We start from the raw sequence: 21645 nt of genomic DNA on the forward strand, positions 1-21645 counted from the left end.
TAAATGGTAATCCCAAGTGCTTGACGTCAGTTTGTATTTATGCTTTAGTCAATTTAGGAGCTAAAGACCCTTAAGTATCTGGTGATGCTGTTTGTTTATACTGTTGTGTGGCATGCTGTTCTGCTTTAATGCTATAATGCAGAAGAAAGAGGAGGAAATACAAGCAATTTGCTCTTTAATAAAAATACGTAAACATGCAGTTGGGACAATATTTATTAAATGTCTGAGCTGAGATATGCATATGCTTGTAGATCTTTCAAATATGGGACACTTCTCAGTGTGGAATTTCACTTTCCATTGTGGTTAATCCCCTTTGCAGGATATCTATATTGCTGTTTCAGTGTGGTTCTGTATCTAGTATTTTGGAAATGAGAATAACAGTGTTTGCCTCTATTTTGCACTGTTCACTGAAGGATCTTTTAAATGCTTTTCACAAACTAGTGAAATAATTCTTAATTCTGAAGAATTACTGAAGTAGGTCAGAATTAACCCCAAACAGCATTGACCAGGAGCTGATGAAAATATCCTGACACAGCACTGATGGAGCTGATGAAAATGTCCTGACAGTTCCCAGATGGTCATTTCAGTCCTGGGACAGGTAGTTTAACACTTCCAGATTTGAGGAGTGAGTTAATAGAGTTCCAAGAAAGTTGGGAAACTGGAAAAGTGCTACCTGGTTTCCACCATCTGAAGGTGGAAAGAAATTATCACATTGCTCTTTCTGCCCAAGTTAAAGCCAGTAAGTACATGAAGGGACTGTCAGAGCTGATAAGCAGCCTGATTCTATCTTGTATAAAATAGGACTGATTTCCCTCTGTCTGTTACATAATCCCATCTCCATCAGTAGAGTACTTTTGGGTAAATATTGCTAGGGACGACAAGCTATGTTAAAGGCTAAACTGAGGTGACCATCTGCTCTATCAGCTTGTGTTGTTGCAGTTACTGCAGAGCTTACCTATTATGCTGTTTCTGTTGTCAGACCTCTCATCTGCAGCTCTTCCTATTGCTCCTCTTTCTCTAACATCTCCTTTGGGTTATCCTGTCCTTCTCCCTGCTTTGCCTCCACTGGAAACCTATGCTGCAATGACAGGTATCTTAAGCCTCCCATCTGAACCCCACCTTGGGCAATTCTAACACAAATGCTGTGTGAAATGATTGCGGATGAGCTGTATCTTCCATTGAAGTCCACAACAGCTGCAGTTGTCAGTGCTTTGGAAGGCAAAAAACATTTTACACACTTGCCTCCAGGCACAAATATAGCAGCAAGTTTGCAATTACTGTTCAGTGCATTTGCTGTACCTTCCAGACCATGTCTAAGGCAAACATGTCATACTATCCTGCTTCATCTTTAAAAGAAGGGGAGTTATCACTTGTGGACCTTCTGGTGTCATTGCTAGGGTTTGGCTTTCACTCTGAATGCACTCTGTTATCACTAATGAGAGCAGCCTGAGCTAAAGCACCAACCAAAAGTACTCCCTCCCACCCAGGCTGCAATGCTGATCCTAGACGTCCTGTTCTTCTGCTGTTCCATCTGTTGGCCATTGGTATCTATCTGTTGTCTCTAATCTCAGTCATGTTGCAAATTCTCCAGGCCAGGCCTTGCTTTTTTGTTGTCACATTGCTGTGAGCACATCCCCAACAGGATCTGTAAGTGCCATGATATCATAGCAAGCATTAAAAAAAGTTTCTTGAAATAGTCAAGGATAAGAATAAACATCCCAGCTCTGTTCCACTAACAAAACATCTTGGCCAAAATGTCCAAGAGGCACCTCTGTTCTCCCTTTCCATCCAGCCTTGTCTGCCAGCATCATGCAGAAAGGCAAATTGCTGCCAATGACTTGAGCATGCCAGGAACACCAGTGGAGTGGAGCATGGCTGGTGGCACACTAGGAGTCTCCTCCGTGAGACTCCTCTTCAGATGACACAGGGGTCCACATTAGCCAGATGCTGGCATGCTCTAGCAACAGATTTTTAATGTTATTGGATGATCAGCTGGCTCTTCAGCAGAGGCTGATTAGAGTTAGCCTGGTAATGATAATGATATTTTGGTTGACAAGTGTGATGACAAAGCACAGCCACCCTTTGATCTCGCAGTAAATGTAGCATGGTGCTCCCCAGTGTGCTTATTGTGGGGCTTTGTGCAGCATGACTGCTGAGAGTAGCACAAACACCTCCAAACACCGTCATAGGCTGCAGTTGTCCTGGCTACTGATCTCTGGGCAAGAGTCAGGCAAGCACCCAGCATGAAGCTTGTGTTGCCACTACACTCTTCCAACAAGGCTGCCTGTGACCTTACAGCTGCTGGCAAAGCCAGCAGTAAGCCTGGCCTTGGCTGCTGGCATGTATGGTTTATTAAACCCTATTTCTCTTTCACTTTAACTTCCAGTGCCCGTCCTGTCCTTCCTCTCTGTCTCAGCAGCTGCCTTCTGGCAAGGTCTTATTGTCTGTTAGGGCCTTGATGTTCATCTTAATTTCCTGGTTTAGATCTGGTAACTTAATCTTTGCCACTTGGTACTTTTTTCTTGACTGGGGCTTCACAGCACAGTTATTTCCAGCTCTTTATTGTCACTTTCTCACAGCCACTCTGTTGTGTCTCTTCCTCCTTGGGAATCCCCTATTCAGCTCAGCTGTGTCCCCCATCTGGGCGCACACATCAAGTTACACAGCTTTTACTGCCATCTCCTCTCCATGTCTCAGACCTCTGCCTTCCTCCTAGCTTGCCACCATCTCTCTAGACCAGCATTTTTCTCAGCTCCTCTGGCATTCTTCCTGAATGAGTTACCAACAACTCAAACTGCCCACAGCCATGGTGGATTTCTGGTCCCCTTTTTCTTCTCATGTTTCCTGCTTTTGTCTTTTCTCCTTGGCAGACATATAACAAATTGGAGAGGCAGAGACATCTTTGATCCTGTCTTTTGCTCTTCCATATTTGCCTGGCCTTTATGTCTTGCCACCTTGTCCCTGTCCCCTTGAGGTCTCCCTGCCGGACTGGTGCTGGTGTCCTGTAAGCCTGTTTCACGTTACTCCTCCCGTACACAAGATGTTTTCTTCAGCTGACCTGCTAGAATGTACCCATCTCCCATGCTAATCTGTCTTGCCAGCCCTACAGAACCCAGCAAATTAAATCATCTGCGTATCTATTTCACATATTTATGAGCGAGATACTAATCCCTGCATAGTGAAAGGGTCATATGTACAGGAGGGGAAATGAGGACACCAGCAGTAAAGGGAGAACTGGGGGAAGGAATGACCAAGACTGAGAGCAAGGTAAGGACAGATTTCAAGGAGATGAGTTTACAGTGTTGAAAAAAAATACAGAAAACTGAAACAAGAGCAGATCAGAGTATCATTGGCAAGCCACATTCTTGTTCTTTCCTTGCTAGTGAGTGCTGTATTTAAGCACTCACTTTTTCCTGCTCCCTGTCATTAGAGCAGAGACCAAGTCCTCCAACTGGCTCAGAAAAATGTATAAAGAAAAGCAGGAGACACCCTTTTCTTCATGTCTTCTGTGAAAAGAGATGCCTCTCCTTTTCACTCCCAGTGGGAAAGCTGATCTACCAGACCGATCCATTTGCCAAGGCAGCCCTCCAAGGCCTCCTCACTGAATGCCACTGCATGAGTAGGAAAGCTCTTTCTGGCTTCCCCAGCACAGCTCATGCGCCATACAGGTCCCAGCGGGCAAAGGATTCCTATGTGATGCCGTTACAGTGACCTCCTGAAATGGCTCCATTTCCCATCTGTTGTGTGCTATTACCTTCCCATGACACAAAAGCATGTGAAGTGTCTGTCGAATACCAAAGAAACCTCTCAGGCTGCAGCCGTGATAAAATATCTCTCCTTTAAGCAATAGAGAGAGATCCTTTTGTTCACAAGAGCTTCTTTCAGATTAGGCTGTGGTGTTTTATTGTCCTGTAAAGGATTCTGCAATGAGTGAGCTGGAGATTTGGCAGTTGCATCCCAGCCGTATTTTAACACAACACAGACAGCAGATGCTTCAAGAAGATTATATTTCTTCGTGTGCGTTGGGTCTCCAGGGAGATTACACATTCAGGGTCAAGGGCTTTAGGGGGCTGGCTCTACAGCCCTGCAGGAGGATTTTTCTGTTACCAGCAAAAACTGTGTAAAGCACAGGGCATTCTGCCAAGCCTTCTATATGGAGTCAGCAGGAAATGGTATTCCCAGGAGAGATTTTACCTACAGCTCTGTCACGGATAACTTTTATTATAATAATAGCAGTTGATCAAATATCCCCATTGCCACAACACCTTTCAGGCTGAGTATCAGGGCTAAGCCTAAACAGAGGAGCAGCAGTTATTCATTGAACTGTTAAAGGATTTCTTATGTGTGGGAAAACTCTCTGCCTCTGTAAAGACAGGCAGAAATGGGCCCTTTGTCACAGTATGGTGTTTTTGAAATGCAGATATCTTGGCCAAGGAAATCATCAGCTAGCCAGCTCAGACGACGATGCAAGGGAGACAGTTATGTCCAAAGATGCAACAAAAGCCTCCACAGGGTTCTCACTGTACACACTGACAAGACAGAGATATTTTAATGAGGCCTTACAAAGAAGCTGCCTCTTCCTACTCCCAATCCTGTGTGACCATTAATTTATCTGCTCTGTATATTGAAGGATTAAGACTGAGCAAGCCCTGCTAAAATAGGAATTTCCACAGGATTTAGCAATCCAAACCTTGACACCAATCCCTCTAAAATCCAGTCCTGAGAATATCTGAAACTATCAGTACAATTCAAGTGCAGATACAGGCACTCCAGGGTGCCAGCTCACAGCCGAAGGGCTCAGGAGCCTCTGGCACCAGCCTGGCCCAGCACAGGCAGGGCTACTCACCCAGGTTCCAGCAGATGCTGAAGCTGGACTATCCCAAAATGGATTTACCTCAAGTGCTGAAACCTGCACAAGGAGCTGGTGTTAACAGGTGCCCTCTAGAGCCTACAGAGCCATATGGGGCATCAGTATGGCTTTGTAGTGCTGCTGGCCTACAAACATGAATTGTCCCGCTATTTTTCCCCAACTCTCATGCACAGAGTTCAACGGTGCCAGAAATGGTAAATGTTAGGAGGTGTTTCTGCTGCAGAATGTAGAAACTATGGTTAGGTAAGAAGTGATCACAAGAGAGGCTGCATATATATAAAAGAGCCCTTAAATAAATGTCACAACTAGCCCTGATTTTTCTCTTTACGCTGCATACAGCTGCCATGTGCTATAATCCCCTTGCAGGGGAGTAAATCTAGTAATGAAAAAGGATGTTTCAGGATGCCTGTCAGAATGTGCTTTCCTGGCACCTAGCCCACCCCTTTGCTAGGGATCAGCAGCACTGCAGTAGCCAGCCTCAGCAGACTGTGGGGTCAGGACATCCCTGTGACATCTCCCAGAGGAAGAGGAGGTCTGTGCTAATTCTCTGAGCTCCCTCTGTCAGCAAACCAGATAGAAAAGCCACATTTGGCCATGACGTCTGATCTAGACCTAATCTTTTTCAGGCTCAGGAGTAAATGAGTTTTTGAGAGGTATGCCTGGAGCACCATTATTGAGAAGCAATGTAATAATAAATTTCATTTTACCAAGTCATCAGTTTGCCCGCCTTCGTGTACATGAACAAAGTCTTGCTCCTCTTGGATTTCCTCCACACTTTTGTGGCTGAAGTAGTGGCAGCAATTTTCTTTTCGCTCTAGGTTTTAAATAGACAGAAGGAGGAACAGAGGCACTTGTAAGCAGAGGAAGTTAGCAGTGGGGAGGAGAGACTGAGAAATTCATGCACATCTCAGCTTACTTTTTTCCGTTTCTTTTAAAATATGTAGTTTTGAAGTTACGTTATGAAGTTATGTGTTGACTTCAGTTGTTTTCAGTCTGCATGAAAAGAGCTGGTGTGTTACTCTAGGCATGTTTGGCAGATAGGAAGGCAAGCTATCCAGTTAAGATGAGCAGCTAACCCACAACAAAGCTTAATTTCCAGCCAAAAGCCAACAGAAATGAAACATCTGCCTGTCTTGAGTACTCTAGGATGGAGACAGAGGTCTTGGCTTATGGGTGGCTCCAGAATTGTTCTTCATCTTCTAACTCTTCCCGGAAGACAAAGCAGGGCATGTGCACTTGCTCTGTGATTTAGGTAAGAGACTGGTGTGGTGTGGCAGATGCCAGGCTCTCAGAATCACAGCTACAAAACCTCAGACCGAACCATATGTAGATCTAGTACAAATCTTGCCCTTCTGCTATTTCTGGCTTTTCTCTCCCAGAGTCTTTTTTCATATACAGCAGATTGAAACCATTATCCCAGGAATAACAGTGTGGATATTGCTTTTTGACTAATTTCTGACCTCTCCTGCTTTTTAGTACTCTAGTCCTGGTTCATAATAGGAAATTGAAAGCCCAAAGATTTTCTTCACATCTGACATTCATACTCCCAGCTTCCTTTTTTCCCTGTCAGATTAAAGGCAGAGAGAAAGAAACAACCAAAACTATGTGTTTATGGTCTGTATTTTTAATACCCAAACCCCTGTCCTTATTCTTGCTTTGTGAAGCTTTATTAATTTCACTGACCTTATTGTGGATCCTCACCAATGTAACAAGGAACTCAACTGATACACTGAAAGAGTATTTGTTTTAAGCACGGCATTGAGTGTTAAGACAAATAGGTATCATGATCATCTGCTCATTTCCCAGACCTGATGACTTGTCTACATTCCTGATCTTATCATTCAAGCCCAGATATTTGACAAGTGACCATAGATTTAGAGTGACTCAAGTTTTACCAGGCTGGGACATCTCTATCCTGATTTTCTTCAGATGACTCCAGTTAGAAACATGTCAGTTGTGCAGCCCTGGGGCTGAAAGTATTTCAAGCTGGAAGTCCTAAAATCAAGCCAGCTCATATCAGAGGCTTTTTAAAATCATTTGGACTTTGTATATGCGTTGGTGAGTCCCTGCTGTAAGGTCATGGAAACATGCAGTTCCCAGCAGAAGCCAAATGAGAGCCAGTTGAATCAAACCTTTGGTACCATACAGCTACCGAGTCACACAGCCCAGGATGCACCTGTCCCTCCTGATGCCATGACAGCACGCCTATGATAAAAGTCAGTGATGAGTGCAGGATGGCTCTGTCTTCTGTCAGTCTCAGTGGCACCTTTACTTACGGTGCATTTTATTTTGCAAGGCTGGGAGTGTTCTCGTTTCATGTCCTTTCCTCTTGGGTGTGAAAACTCCTGAGGTTTGGGAAAATATTCCTTTAATGACTGAATTGGATTGGACTCTGATGCTTCATGCAGATTTATAAGCCTATATCCTAAAGACCACTGAAACAAAAGTTTGGTTGTCAGACAATTAACAGGACCCGGGTTCACCAAAACAGCTGATCATGCATTCAGCTTCTTGCTGTACAAATGTCCTATTTTACTTCAATTAGTATAGGATTAATTTCCTGCATAGCTAAATTAATATAATTTGCTATAGTGATTTATTTAAAAAATATATATGGCTCTGTAAAATCAATTTGTCTTGGGTAGTCAACAGAAGGTAAGGATAATGTGGTCATAGCTATGGCATCATGCCCAAACAGTGAATAACAAACATGCTTGCCTTAATACTTTCTCTAGTAATTGAGTTTGTGGTAGTGCAGTCTTGGGGTGATATTTGAATATATTATTGCTGTGTGGATAAGAAGCACCAGCTTCAAGGTAAAAAAGAATCACCACAGAATTAACTTGATCTCTTCTTTCCTCTTGGGTTAAATTCTCCTATAATTATCCACTAAGAGATCTCTTCCATCTGTTTGCCAACACTGCTAAGACACAGGACACTGGGTCTCTGGTTTGATCTTGTTTGAGACTGCTGAGTTCCTTATAGGTGGTGTGTAAGACTGAGTAACATTCAATTGCAGGGCAGGAAGATGTCCCATTCTTTTGGGAGCAAGCAGAAAACTCTTAAGGCACAAACACTGTTGGAGTGGACACCTTCCCCTGCTTTCTCTGCCCATGCTTGGTGTTTTTTTCTGTCTTCCAGGCCACTCGGCCACCTCTAGAAATAGTTTAGCAACATCTTCTAGGGAGCATGGTGAGGATCTCTGGAGCAGTTTTTTTTGCAGTCCCAGCCATAGGGATCTCATTCACTGCTTTAAAAATTAGTAGAATGAAAAGCATGCAACACCCAAAGGGCCCAGACTGAAACAATTGAAGGAATCAAATTTTCAGGCTTTGTTTTCTTGCTGGTTTGTGTTTGTTGTTTGAAAAAAAAGCTACTGGGCTCAGTTCACCTGCTGGGTTATCAGGGAGATTAATTTGTAACATCACAAAGTGAAGACCCCTTTTCCCACATTTCTGGCAACTGCACAGAGATGAGTGTCTGTGATCTACCCTTCTCTGCTAGGGTTGTCCAGGCAAAAAAGCTCAACTCAGTAAAGTTTTATGACAAGGTAACCACCTAGCTGATCAAGGGAAGCCAGTTGATGCAATCTTTTTGGACTTCAGTAAGGCTTTCAATACTGCCTCTCAGAGAATCCTTCTGAACAAACTGTCCAGCCCACAGCTGGATAAACACATCATGTGATGGGTGAGCAATTGGCTCAAAGGTTGAGCACAGAGAGTGATAGTGCATGGGGTGACATCAGACAGGTGACCTGTCACTAGTGGGGTTCCACAGGGCTCCATTGTAGGGTCTTTGCTCTTCAACATCTTCGTAAATTACTTGGATGCAGGACTGGAAGGATACTAAGCAAGTTTGCAGACAACACAAAACTGGGAGCTGTTGACTCCCTTGCAGGTAAGGAGGCCCTGCAGAGAGACCTTGACAAAGTAGAGGACTGTGCAATCACAACCATATCATGTTCAACAACAGGATGTGTTGGATTCTGCACCTGGGGTGGGGCAACTCTGGATGTTCGTACAGACTAGGGAATGAGATACTGGAAAGCAGTGCCACAGAAAGGGACTTGGGGGTCCTGGTCGGTGGCAGGTTGAACATGAGTCAGCAGTGCCCTGGCAGCCAGGAGGGCCAACTGTGTCCTGGGGGGCATCAGGCAAAGCATCGCCAGCCAGTCGAGGGAGGGGATTGTCCTGCTCTGCTCTGCACTGGGGCAGCCTCACCTTGAATATTGTGTGCAGTTTTGGACACCGCAATGTAAGAAAAGTATTAAGCTCTTAGGGAGCATCGGAAGGAGGGTAATGAGGATGGTGAAGGGCCTGGAGGGGAAGCCTATGAGGAGTGGCTGAGGTCACTTGGTCTGTTCAGCCTGGAGAAGAGGAGACTCAGGAAAGACCTCATTGCAGTTACAACTTCCTTGTGAAGCGAAGAGGAGGGGCAGGCAGTGATCTCTTCTCTGTGGTGACAGTGACAGGACCTGAGGGAATGGCCTGAAGTTGTGTCAGGGGAGGTTTACGTTGGATATTAGAAAGAGGTTCTTCACCCAGAGGGTGGTTGGGCACTGGAACAGGCTCCCCAGAGAAGTGGTCACAGCACCAAGCCTGACAGAGTTCAAGAAGCATTTGGACAATGCTCTCAGACACATGGTGTGACTCTTGGGGATGCTCCTGTGCAGGGCTAAGGGTTGGACTCAATGATCCTTGTGGGTCCCTTCCAACTTGGCATATTCTGTGATTCTGTGGAAGTCCACTGGCTCCCATTGTCTCTTTTCTCCACTGAAGAATTCTGCATATGGAGCGAGGGCTGTACCTGAAAGCAACAGATGTCCTACCCTAACAGCTAAAACCAGCCACCGTCATTGCTAATTTCATGGTGTCTGACTCAGAGTGTGATGACAAGGGGTACACAGTGCACTTTCACTACTGGTTGCTGGATTTTTCTAGTCTAATTGCTGCTCCTCAGTAGAGGCTGGCTGCTGTGAAGATGGCAGGGTGACATGCTGAATGCACATGTCCCCAGAGAACTGGGCTGATCAAAGGGGAATCACTGAACTACTGTTTGCTTCCATGGCTGGTCACAGTGAAACAGTAATAGGGTATGTTGCAGTTTTTCCATGCTTCAGAAACAAAAAGGTGCAGTGGGGAACCTAAGGATTACCTCAGTCAGGTATTACCTGTTTTGTGCAATGCTCCTAAAGGCCTACTGCTGTGATATTTGTTGCTTCTTGGTCTACCTCAGCATCACAGGGAAAGCTGCAGGAAATTCTGTGTCAAGAGTGGCAGGGCCTGGTGATTGCAGACAGCACTACTGGGACAACCGCAGCAACCTCAGTAAATTGAAATTCAAGATAAGGCAGCAAAAAAGGAGTGCTGGTAAGGCACTGTTGAAATAGTGGTAAAAACAACTCCACATAGATTATTAGGCTGCTGCTGTACCAGTTCATGGGCTTCTCATCTAACAGAAACTTAACAGGAAATATAAAGAGCCCAAAGACTTGAATGACTCCTGCTGTCACTTTAATGAGAAAAAGCTAAATGAAGTAGGAAGCTGATCTTGGAAGGTAATCTTCTTAGATGAGTACAGGCTAAAAGTGGAATAATCCCTGAAGTCTCTCATTTCGTTTGTAGTAGTTTGGGCTGAAAGCAAATGCAGCTGAATTTTTCAAAGCTATAGAGCGCAGGTGGGTCTGCCCTTCTGCCTGCAATAGCAGTGAATGTCACTAGTCTGCTTTTCTCTAAAAAGGGTAGGAGGTACAGACGCTCCCTTTCAAAAAAACTCTACATTGCTGCTGAGTATTTCTGAAATAGTTTGGGGGGTGATGAATAATTCTGGATTCAGACAAGGATGCGTGAAAAGGCAGAAAACAGAGAAATGTCTTCTGCCTGTCCTGAGGAAAAAAAATATTTTTTTCTGGGTGTAAAGGCGTGTGATGAGACAGGTCTTCACTAATACCTGAGGGGATTCATTATAATTGGGTTTAATCATTCCTTAGCAAGAGGAAAAAGGTTAATTGTCTGGGGAGAAGCATTTATCTGGTCCATAGACTGTTCAGAGGCTTGGGGGAGGGAGGGGAATGAAAAGATGGGCTACTTTTTCACAGGTCTTTTTTTCTTGATTTGTTTATTATAGCTGATTATAACAGCAAGGTTCTGCTGAACACCTCGTAGAAACAACAGAAAGATGGTTTCCTTTCCTCCATCCCACCCCTGGGACAGATGTTGCTGGCAAAATCTCAAGTTGAAGGAGCTTTGTTAAAGCTATGTTGGTATGGATGGCATGGAATATAAATAATTTTTAACCAGGGTGCAGGCCTCCTTATAAGATCCTTTGAATTTCTTTGTTTGAGGTGGGGGAACCTCAAAGGATTGGAAGTAAATTTCCAACTCCTCTGGGGAGACAGCAATGGAGAGTATACTTCATTGGAGGTTCCTTTGTGTATTGTTATTGAACAACCTCTTGGGACTTTAATCCCAGGAAAGCATGGACTGGTCTATAACTGTTTTCCAGTCTCAGGAGCTCATGAGTCATTTTTTTTCTATTAAAGAATGTAGTAAGCATCAAGTAGATAACCCCAAGGAATAAGAATATGTTAGACTAATTGGGCATTAGTCAGCAAGCATAAGGTGGGGAATTGCTCTGAATATCTGGATTACCCTTGTGTTATATTCTCAGCTATATTCTCTTGAAGTAAACTCTTTCAGGGAGACACTTTCACAGAGATAGGGGAACACTGCTAATTTTAAGGCAAGAATTGATAGTTGGAAAATAGTAATAAACCTGAGGATTGTAGTCACTGTCAGTGAGCTGATACTGTGTTAGTAATTATGTGAATCACCTGAAATGTTCCAGAATGCAAACTATTATCTGAAAATGCCCACAAAAGGCTGTCTTGGGTTTGAGGAAGAAACTTTTCTGTGGATTCTGTTCCAGAAAGCAAAAATTTTGCCATTATCTTTTCAATTCTAGACTTGCAGAATTCCTAACTGCTGAGGATTTATTTGGGTAAGAACTGATAAGTATTTCATCGTGTGCCCTTCAAATCAGACTCTGTCCCTTTCTGCTTGCCCCTTAGAAAGCTAATCACTATTTCCTTCTTTATTTTAATTGGTGTCCTTGATGTTAGATCATTCTGCTTCTATGAGACTTAGCTTGTTGGTGCTGTTATACTTTGCCTTTCTGTAAGTCTTTCTCCAGTATTGCCAGTTTAAATGACCTTCTTAAATTAATGTGGTGAAGCTCAGTTCTTATAAGTAATCATATCTTAGCTTATTAATCCCGTCTTATTATAAGTTCCAGAAGCAGCAAAAGGCTTAGACCAGAGCAGTTCTCTGCTGTATCATGCCTGACACTTTAGTCTATTGGGTTGGCACTATTTACTCTGTTTGCAGACTAAATAGGTAAAAGCAAAACTGAGAAGGAAAACAGATACCCTATTGTGAAGAGGCTTGACCAAGGTCACACAGCAGAGCTGTTTGCAGAGGGCCCTGATTCCCTAGCAACTACTATCCTAGTCAAACATATGGAAGCTGTGGAGCTGCCTGCTGTGTTGCTGCGTATGTGAACACATCTCTGATTATCCTCTGAGTATTATTTCTCTCAATTTACACAGAGAGGATGGTGCACAATTATTTGCCAGTAGGTTTAAAAGTGTTTCTGCAGATCTGAGAAGCAGAGAGTTGAACAGTCATGACAGCACTGAGAAATGAGATACAAAGCACTTGCAGGAATGCAACCAGGGTATATTGATTTTGCTCACAATTTTTTTAAACCACTTGGCTGCTAAGATTTGCTTCCCTTGATCAACATACCAGAACAGTTCTCTGGTTTAATACAGGTATTCTGTTTTTGTAGAAAGTGGAAAGGAAGCCTGTTGACCTGGAAGTGAATGGCAAGCCCTGATGCATTTGTAGGAGGAAAAAAAAAGTCATCAAGGCAATCCTCCTTTTTCTTGCACCTCTTGTGGGAAGGTCAGGCTCCTGCTACTCCTGTATTGAGGAGGAAATAGTCCATGAGTAGTCTGTGATGAGTTATACCATGGTCATGTCCTCCTATTTACACAGAAACTAAACTGTCTGCAGCAACAGACATCCCTTCCCCTTCCTTAGACAGCTTTTCTCAGTTGTGACTTACATTTTTCATCAACTCTTAAAGGTCAGCTACACTAGGAGGAGCTCTTCCTCTATGCCATCTCTCCCTGTTTAGCTGCCTATTCACTAAAGCTCTGAGTTGCTTTTGTATGGGCTGCTTTTTATATCTGTCCAGCTTCTTAAATCCTCTGGATTTCTTTTGGGTATCTAAGCTCCCTTCAGGGTATGAAAGAAACACGAATTCCGCTGACCCTTTTTGACACTGCAGTTTTTGGGCATTTCCCAATAGCTTCTTCCTGTTTCTCCTGATCACTTGTTTAGAAAAGTGGTGAAATGTTCTATATTTTGCAGCTTTGCTGTGGCATTTCTTTTTCAGAACAGACAAAACCTGGGCCATGCAGTTCCCAACGCGCAGTCTCTCAGTAGATGTCCAAGATAACATTGGCCCATTTTTTTTTCTTCAGTTAGGTTAATTTGTAGAACTAAATAGATTATGTAGATAACATATGCACACAGTACTAACTGCAATACTTTCTAGTATTGAATTTGACTCTCCCCATCTCCATTCATGTCAGTTATGTTTTATGACTGTTAGACATTCCCTGTATCAGAAACAGTGTGGCCAGCAGGACCAAGGAAGTGATTCCTTCATTGGCACTGGTGATGCCACACCTTGAGTGTCCAGTTCTGGGCCCCTTAATTCAGGAAGGATATTGAGGTGCTGGAGCAAGTCCAGAGAAGCCTAACGAAGCTGGTGAAGGGTCTAGAGAGTCAATTACATGAGGAGTGGTTGAGGAAGCTGGGGTTGTTTAGCCTGGAGAAAAGGAATGTCAGGAGAGACCTTATGAATCTCTACAGCTACCTGAAAGCAGGTTGTAGCCATATGGGGGCCTGTTTCTTCTCCCATGCAACTACTGACAAGGGAGGACACAGCCTCAAGCTGTGCCGGGGAAGGTTTAGACTGGACATTAGGAAGGATTTCTTCATTGAAAGGGTGATTAGATATTGGAGCAGGTTGTCCAGGGAGGTGGTGGAGCTACCATCCCTGGAGGTGTTCAAGAAAGACATGGTCTAGCTGACATGGTGGTGTTCAGTCATAGGTTGGACTCGATGATCTCAAGAGGCCTTTTCCTACCTAATTAATTCTGATTCACAGTACAGGGCAATAGTTTCCTCAGCGCCAAAGGTGTTTCTCCCACAGCAGGCAGCTCACCAGGTGTGTCTGTAAGCCCTCAGTTTGAAGACAAGAACCACCAATCCAATATTCTTTACTAGCAACTAAACGCATGCATGGCACTCACTTTTGGGGTTTATTGATGCTTTCTGTGCAGAGGACGGCAGGAATTTCTACGGTAGAGCGCGGAAGCACCGTGCGAGGCTCCCACCTCGAGAGAGGCACTCCCTTTCACGAGCGGAATGAGCAGGGAACACCCCTTGGCCGCCGCTCCCCCCCGAGGAGCGGGTGCAAGAGGAGCCGCCTGCCCAGAGCCGCCGCCATCACAGGCACCCGCTCCCGCCTTCCCGCCCGCCCCCGAAACTACCGCTCCCGGCATGCCCTGCGCGCCGCCGCCGCCAGCGCTGCGCGGGGATTGGCGGGAGCTCAGCCAATCGAGAGCGTGGGCCTGGCCCGGCGGCCCCGCCTCTTCGCTCCCGCCTCAGGGAACCTTTGAAAAAGTTCTCAGGTGCGCGGGGTTCACGCTGCGTCTGGGCCGGCCGGGCGGGCGGCTTTGGTACTGTTTGGCCTGGCCCGGCCCGGCGGGACGCCCCCGAGCTGCCCCCGAGCCGCGGGGGTGAGGCTAGTGTGCGGCGGGAGCGGGATTTCTGGTGCTCGCGGTGCTGCCCGGGGCGAGAGAGAGTTGGGCTGGGTCTCCGGCTGCAGGCGCATCCCGGTGTCCCCGCCGATGGGGCGGGCGGGCGCCGGAGCCCGCTGGGCTGGGCGGCCGGTTGGGTTTCCTCCTGTTGAAGGAGCGACTTTCGTAGACGGGGTAATTAAGTTTTCTGCTTGTGAAGATGTGGAGGCCTGTGCGTCTGCGAAGTTGTAATAGTTTTGCATCATGGCATATTTGCAGTTTTTGCACTTACTGCATCATAAAACGTTTTGTCTTGCCTAAATGTCTGTATAAATTAATATTAGGAATGTTGCCTAAAGAGTATGTGTGAAACAGCAGTGTGCTCAAACATACGTATACGTGTGTTTTGTGTTGTACTGAGCCAAACACCATCCCATGGGGTTTTATTCCGTAGAATGGAATGACAAAAGGGAACAAAGGTGCAAAACTGAGGGGAAGAAGGACCCATAGCTGCAGTATAATCTTAACCTGCTACATAAAATAGTCTTAAGGTTTATCTGAGATAATCAGATACTCTTTAAGCAGGAATCTCAAAAATACAATTTGCTTAGGTCTCAATCACAGTATACCGCAATTGTTACTGTCTTTGTGCAGTGGTATTTTTGTTCATTTTTTAAAATAAATAGCGTTTCTGTTATAATTATCTTCTTCATATGCTCAGCTTCGGCCTCTGGCTTCTTTTGCACTGTTGGCTAAATTAAAGAATTCTTTATTGAGTGTGTTTGGTTTGTAAGCTGTACCTAGAACATTACGAGGTGGATTTGACTAGTTGGATCACCTTGACGCTTGCATGCTTAAGTGTGTTCCAACCCTTCAGGCTTTCTAGTGTCTTCTTTCTGTTCTTTCAACACCTGTCACGAATCCTGGGTCACCAGAACTGAGTGTGTGTTCTAGGGCTAAATCCTTACTGTGATTACTCTACAATTCATGTTTAGGCATCCAAAGATAACTTATTTCTTTCCAGTGCAGTATAGCATGAGGAGTTCTTGTTCAGCTCACGACTGAGTGATTTCCAGCTTTCTTACATCCCAGAAACATCTGCCTTATAAACATTTCTGACTCTGCTGTTCTGATTGGCATGATCTCATACATGGTCAAATATGAGGAGATGTAATTTAACAAAAGTGCTCTCAGAGTGGTAATATAATTTAATGTGACTCAGACCTGTAGGGGAAGACTGTATCACATTATATCATTTATATATATGTGTGTATATATGCACATGTGTGCACACTTGCCTCTTCTTTTGCAAGGAGTGAGTGGAATTGCAGAGTTGTATTCAAATAATCTTTCAAATTTTTTTGTTTTGTTTGCTCTGTAGGTTGGGGAGCATGGCTGCTAAGAAACTAAGAAGAGCACAATTGTCTCAGGAGCTGTGTGAAAGGCTGAGTCGCTGTCAGATCACTACCTGTCAGGTGAAAGCGTTATTTTGTTTGCAGGGGGTGTTTTTTTTTTTTGTGGTTGGTTTTTATTTTAGTGGTGGGTTTTTTGTGTGTGTTGTTTTAATGCATGTCATGTTCACTTTTTTGTAATTAAACAGGAAGCTTTACTTTCTGTAAAGTAAGGGGCATTTCAGACACCATCTGGCCTGCTGCCTTGTAAAAGTAGAGCTTTAAAATGATAGATGCCTAACTAAAACATTTAAACTTTTATGGACGTATTACCCCTGTGGAGGTAGGGAAGCTCTGGAAACAGCTCTGCAGAGAAGGACCTGGGGGCCCTGGTGGACAAGAAGCTGTCCATGAGCCAAGAGGCCCTATGTATTTCAGCAGCTTGCATCATATTTACAGGATCTCTGCCTAGCACTGCAATTTGAAGGACTTAAATGTGGTTTTAATGTGTTTCAGGTGGGCAAAAACGTGTTATCTTGTTGCAGTTCCATTACACAGATCTTAAATGGTTGGTCCTCTTATTCCATGTCTTTTAAAATACGGATACAATTTCTTTTAGTATACTGTTTGAGAAGAAGGTAGGAGAGATACAGCATAATAGTGTATAACGGGGCAGAGTTGGTGAACCTGTGGAATGTGTACCAGCTGTATACAGATTGCATCAGTTTAGTCCCCAGCCTGGGTTGAACTCTCTGAACTGCTTTATTGTCTTTCAGGACTTTTTATGTCTTTCACTCTTGGAGCTAATGAAAGTGACGGGACAGAGCTACTATGAGGTGCAGAAGCTTCTTTGTAAAGTCAGCCGAGCTTGTGCTCCCAAAATGCAGACAGTAAGTATGCTTGTGTTGATACTGTTTTTGATACAATATCTGGGAAAAACCTGAACACTGTCACTCATCTTTTTAGCTGGGAGGCTTGGAGTGTCTTGGTTTTATTGCGCAATGAAGTAATATTTTTGGTTTTAAATTTAGATCTCTGACGCACTTTAGTTTGATGCAGTTACATTTATTAGGTATTATAGCCTCAAGAGATCGTTCAGGCTTGTTTGGAGTGCAGCAGGGAAATATGTTATCCACTCTTGCAATCCAGCATGTAAAAATGGCTTCTAGTTTGGATCCTGCAACTAAAAAAAAAAAAAAAGAAGTTGTTTAATGCAGACAAAGACTAAGAATTTCAGTATGAATTGGTTTTAGATATAAAAGTGGTGCTGAGAAGTGAAGTGATCCTGAAAATAATTTCTTGAAGATTTTTTCCTAATGAGCTGTAGTGTGCCTTACAGGTAGTCCAACTAGGGGGAGTGCAAGAAGGAAACACATTAGCTGCAAGGCAGTTGCTGGATTTTCTCTTGGCAGGTGGAAAATTATGAATGGTTAGAGTACCAACACAGGCTTATTCAAAGTCTTGGAACTCTTTAGCAAAACTTTCCTTCAAGCCATGTAGCTTCAAATGGGTAATCAACGTTAGGGGATTTTTGTTTTTAGATTTCACATGAGGGTTTTGTATTGGTCACTAACCGTACATATACTATTTACTTATTCAGAATTTGAATTTTTCAGGTTAAAAGCAAGACTAGTTGAATAGCAGCAGAGAAAATTTCTGTCACTTTGTTATTAAAGGCTTATTATTTAATATTGTGATGAGGGAAATAAAAAAGACTTTAAAATTTACTCATTCAGATATAAATGGGATGTAAGTGTGATGAACTAAGCAGACTATAGCTGAAGATAGGAGTACTTTGGTCATTGGTAAATATTAAGTCATACCAGGTTGATGAAAGCAAACACAAGTTTCCTATTTCCATTTAAAAAAGGCATTTTCTGGTTTGTTTGTTTTCTTTTGTTTTTTCCCCCCTCTCCTTCCATAGGCTTATGAAATGAAATTAAAGAAGTCTGTCAGTCCCTCTTCAGCCTTTTTATCTACCACGCTGCATAGTTTGGATAGAGTCTTGCATGGTGGAGTGCCTTGTGGGTCCCTCACAGAGGTAACTTGTTTAATATGTGTTACTTCATTGAACATTCCACGTAGAAATGAAAAAATCACAGATAGGTTGGACTGTCTTCTGTCATGCTTTAAACACAAAATACCCAAAATTTTTGGATGAGAAGTGCTTTTTTTTTAATTTGTAGAGGCTACCTTTTTGTTTTTTGGTGATGTTCCTATTATGTTAGGTGAATAAGAGGATAAAGGAATTAAAATTACTGCAATCCTTCACTTCATCCTTTAAAAAAGTGAAAATTTTCACAGGAAATTTGGGAGATTTGTTGGCTGGATTTTGCGTTGGGAAACTTGCGGTTTCACAGTCACAGCACAAGGTGTTGAATCAGGAATCTGCCATTTTAATACTGGTCTGACTTTCAACAAGTCATTAGTTTCTACAAAGATAGAATAAGCAATTAGCACACAAGTGTGAAGTGTATAGGCATGGAAATGTCTTTCCAGAGCTTTTATATATAGATGTAATTTATGCAATAAATACATAATGCACTTTAGAAAAAGGCTGTCATTAAGGTCTGTATTATATGCACATACATTGCAGAACTACAGATTAGATGTCTCTACTTGTAACTGTCACTCTCTAGACTTTGGATAATGCTACTTTTTTTCTTTAAATTTAATTTAAAATTAAATTGTTCTAGTATGTGGTTTTCTGTATAGCCTTACAGAAAGTGATAATAATGTGCATAGTTTCCATACTCTGGAAAAGTGGGATTTGTGTAGATGCTCATAGGAGTCACAGAGCATTATAAAAATACGAAGATGCAATCTGTGGCTTAGAAATTTGCTGACCTACAAATGAAGTTGGAGAAACTTATATGTTGGAGGGAGTATCGTTATTTGTGTGCCCTGTTCCTAGGTTATTCTCCTAGCTATCTGTTGTAGGTTCTTGTTAGTGACAAATCCAGAGCTAGATGGACACTTTTATGCACTGTGGCCGTACTTGCCGTCTTAAAGTTCTGAAGTCATCTGTGCCCTCTAGAAGACCTATGTGTTGTGAGTCATGCTCTGAAACAAATCTTAACAAATCCTTTTTTTTTTCTTCCCCTTAGCAGTCCTTAACAAGTGCTTTTCTTTGTAGATGACTAAAAGTGAGAAGTTATCTTACTATGAAGAAAATACGTTTTTCCCACACCTTATAATCAAGCTAGATTGATTTTGATCTCAGGTAGAAATGACTTATGAAATCTGGTAGTGACTTTAAACATACTAGTGTTTAAGCAACACTGGGTTTAGACTAAACAGTTTCTGCTTAGTAAACTCTTATGTAATGAGGGGATATTAGTTTTTAAAGATTCTGAGTCTTTCTTTTTGTATATGATGTACAGGAATATACACCATTCAGGTCATCATAAAAATGTTTAAGAACACATATTGATTAAGAACATATTGATCTCTCATATATGGGCCTAACTTTGGTGTCAATTTACTGTAAGAAATTTGGTTTAGAAGAACTTAATATCAACACTGGAAGTCTTTAAATTCTGGGAGAAACAGCCTGCTAAATTCTGTTTAATTGAAGAAGAAAGAGCTGTTCCTGTATGTAGTAGTGTGGTATGCATGGCCCTGAGATTGTTACTATACTGCTGTTGAGGACAGTGCCTTCAGCAGGAGATGAGTTTTTCATTCCCGAAAATATTTTTTTGAGCAAAACAGTGACTACACTAGGTGTGCTTTGATGTATTTTCTTATCTGTTATTGTTCATCCAGTGAACTGATGAAATAGCACAGTCCATGTTTGAAAAGAAACGACACTCACTTTCAGCTAGGATGCGGATTTCCAGGATTTCCATGTGGTCTACTAACCTTTTTTTTCCTGAAGGCAGAGAATGGCTGTTCACATGCTTATATTGCTTAAACATCTGAATTGTGCTTTAGTTGAAATGCAGAGCCACTGCTGTGCAAGTAGGAGAGAAAAAAGTAGAATAGAGATGTGTCTTTTCTGTGATAGGACTGACTGGCTCATGAGTGGTGCCCAAATATTTGGAGTACTGAATATGGAATATTCTTGTCTGCTTAAAAACCAAGTTGATGTGATTTTGGGTCCACAGAGCCACACAGTTATTTTACAAGGCTGCTGTGATGAATATTTGTCTTTGTTTTTAATCCTAAATTGGAGCTATCATTCAGCAATCAGTGCAGTGTATCTGACATGTTCTTGCCAGAAGATCGTGTTGAATGGCTCTAGAGCATAACAGAATTCAGGCTTGTTAATTGCCACGTTCTTGGCATTGCTGCAGACAGAGATCTGAGAAAAGCAGTGGTTGACATGCTGGGAGTTTAGGGGAGCTTAGCTAACCCTTGACTTCTAGGTTTTCTGTTGGTGTTTTTTATTTTTGTCCTTTTTTAAAACTTCATTTTAAAGTAAGCACACCAAGTAGTTGATCTTAAACTATGGATGTCAGATATAATTTTCCTGAGATGGTATAAAATAATGCTCTACAGAAAGTTAATGTGAATGCTTAATTTTCCAGTGCTGTGTATTTCCTACTACTTTGTGGCCTCGTTGATTTTTCACAATATTCAATTTTAATATTTTCACCTCAGTGTTTCCTTAAAGTACTTATCTCTTTAGATATGAAGAAATCTGGGAAACTTGCTAGTCTCTATTTTAACAATGGTCATACTCTCTATCATTGTATTTAAAGTTAGTTGTGGGGAATTAATGTATTCAAAGATAGGCTGAACTTTAATCTGATTGTAAATGAAAAGCGCTGCACCAGGAAAGGTGTTGCACTTTAAGTTTTCTTCTGAAAAAAAGCTTTGTTAATGTTAAGTTTTTTGTATTCTAACAACATATTTTGATGAGGAATGAGAAGACCTGCCTGGTGCGGTTCTTTTCAATGGGGGATCTTGCTGACAGACAGCGATGTGGATGTTTGTACAAGAACTTCCAGCACTGCATCCTTTCACCTCTACCTTAGGCTTGGTTGGCAATACTGATACATAACTATTTAGTCAGAAATACCATAGGGAGAACTAGGTAGGCTCCAAGAATTAGATGAATAACTCAAGAGATTAGAGGTGTCTAAAAAAAATTAAGCGTGTATTGCTTTTTATTTGCTTTTTAGGTACTAAATGTGGAAAGTTCTGTTCAAAAGTATGCTGGTACAGCATTTACTTGCTGACTAGTGTGGCTAAATCATTGTCTTCCTGTTGCTTTACCCAGCAGTAATGGTGGCTGGAAACTTGGAATTTGAGTACATGAACCACAAGATTAAGACTTGTGGTAGTATCTTCTACTGCCAAAGCTGCTTGAGTTTTGAGTGCCAGAGGGATTTGATTTGTGTTACACTGTTTCAGACCATTTTTTTTCCAAACCACTATTAGGTTTTAAGTGGGAAACTAAATCATAGCTGAAATTCTGTGGTCAAATGTCAGAGCTTTTGGCCAACTTGTATGAAGAAAAATTAAAGTCATTACTTTGTGAATATTGAAGAATTTAATCTCCTGGT

At 42.5% G+C, this 21645-nt stretch overlaps 1 protein-coding gene across 5 annotated transcripts in view; it reads left to right on the forward strand.

Annotated features, from left to right (window-relative positions):
* Positions 1-21645, forward strand: part of RAD51B (RAD51 paralog B) — a 421512-nt gene that overhangs the window by 25375 nt on the left and 374492 nt on the right. For 3 of the 5 annotated variants that reach the window (XR_007631421.1, XM_050335167.1, XM_050335170.1), the window contains exons 2-4: positions 16126-16219; positions 16912-17025; positions 18060-18176. Coding sequence is in view for 4 of the 5 variants with exons in the window: in XM_050335167.1 (XP_050191124.1) it covers positions 16136-16219; positions 16912-17025; positions 18060-18176 (315 nt within the window). In the remaining variant the exon portion in view is untranslated. Of the gene's footprint in view, positions 1-14616; positions 14637-14694; positions 14940-16125; positions 16220-16911; positions 17026-18059; positions 18177-21645 lie in introns of those variants that run through there. The other 2 variants (XM_050335169.1, XM_050335168.1) reach the window with 2 other exon arrangements.

Source organism: Myiozetetes cayanensis, unplaced genomic scaffold (genome assembly GCF_022539395.1).
Source record: "Myiozetetes cayanensis isolate MyiCay16 unplaced genomic scaffold, myiCay2020 scf6-25, whole genome shotgun sequence".
Lineage (NCBI taxonomy): Eukaryota > Metazoa > Chordata > Aves > Passeriformes > Tyrannidae > Myiozetetes > Myiozetetes cayanensis.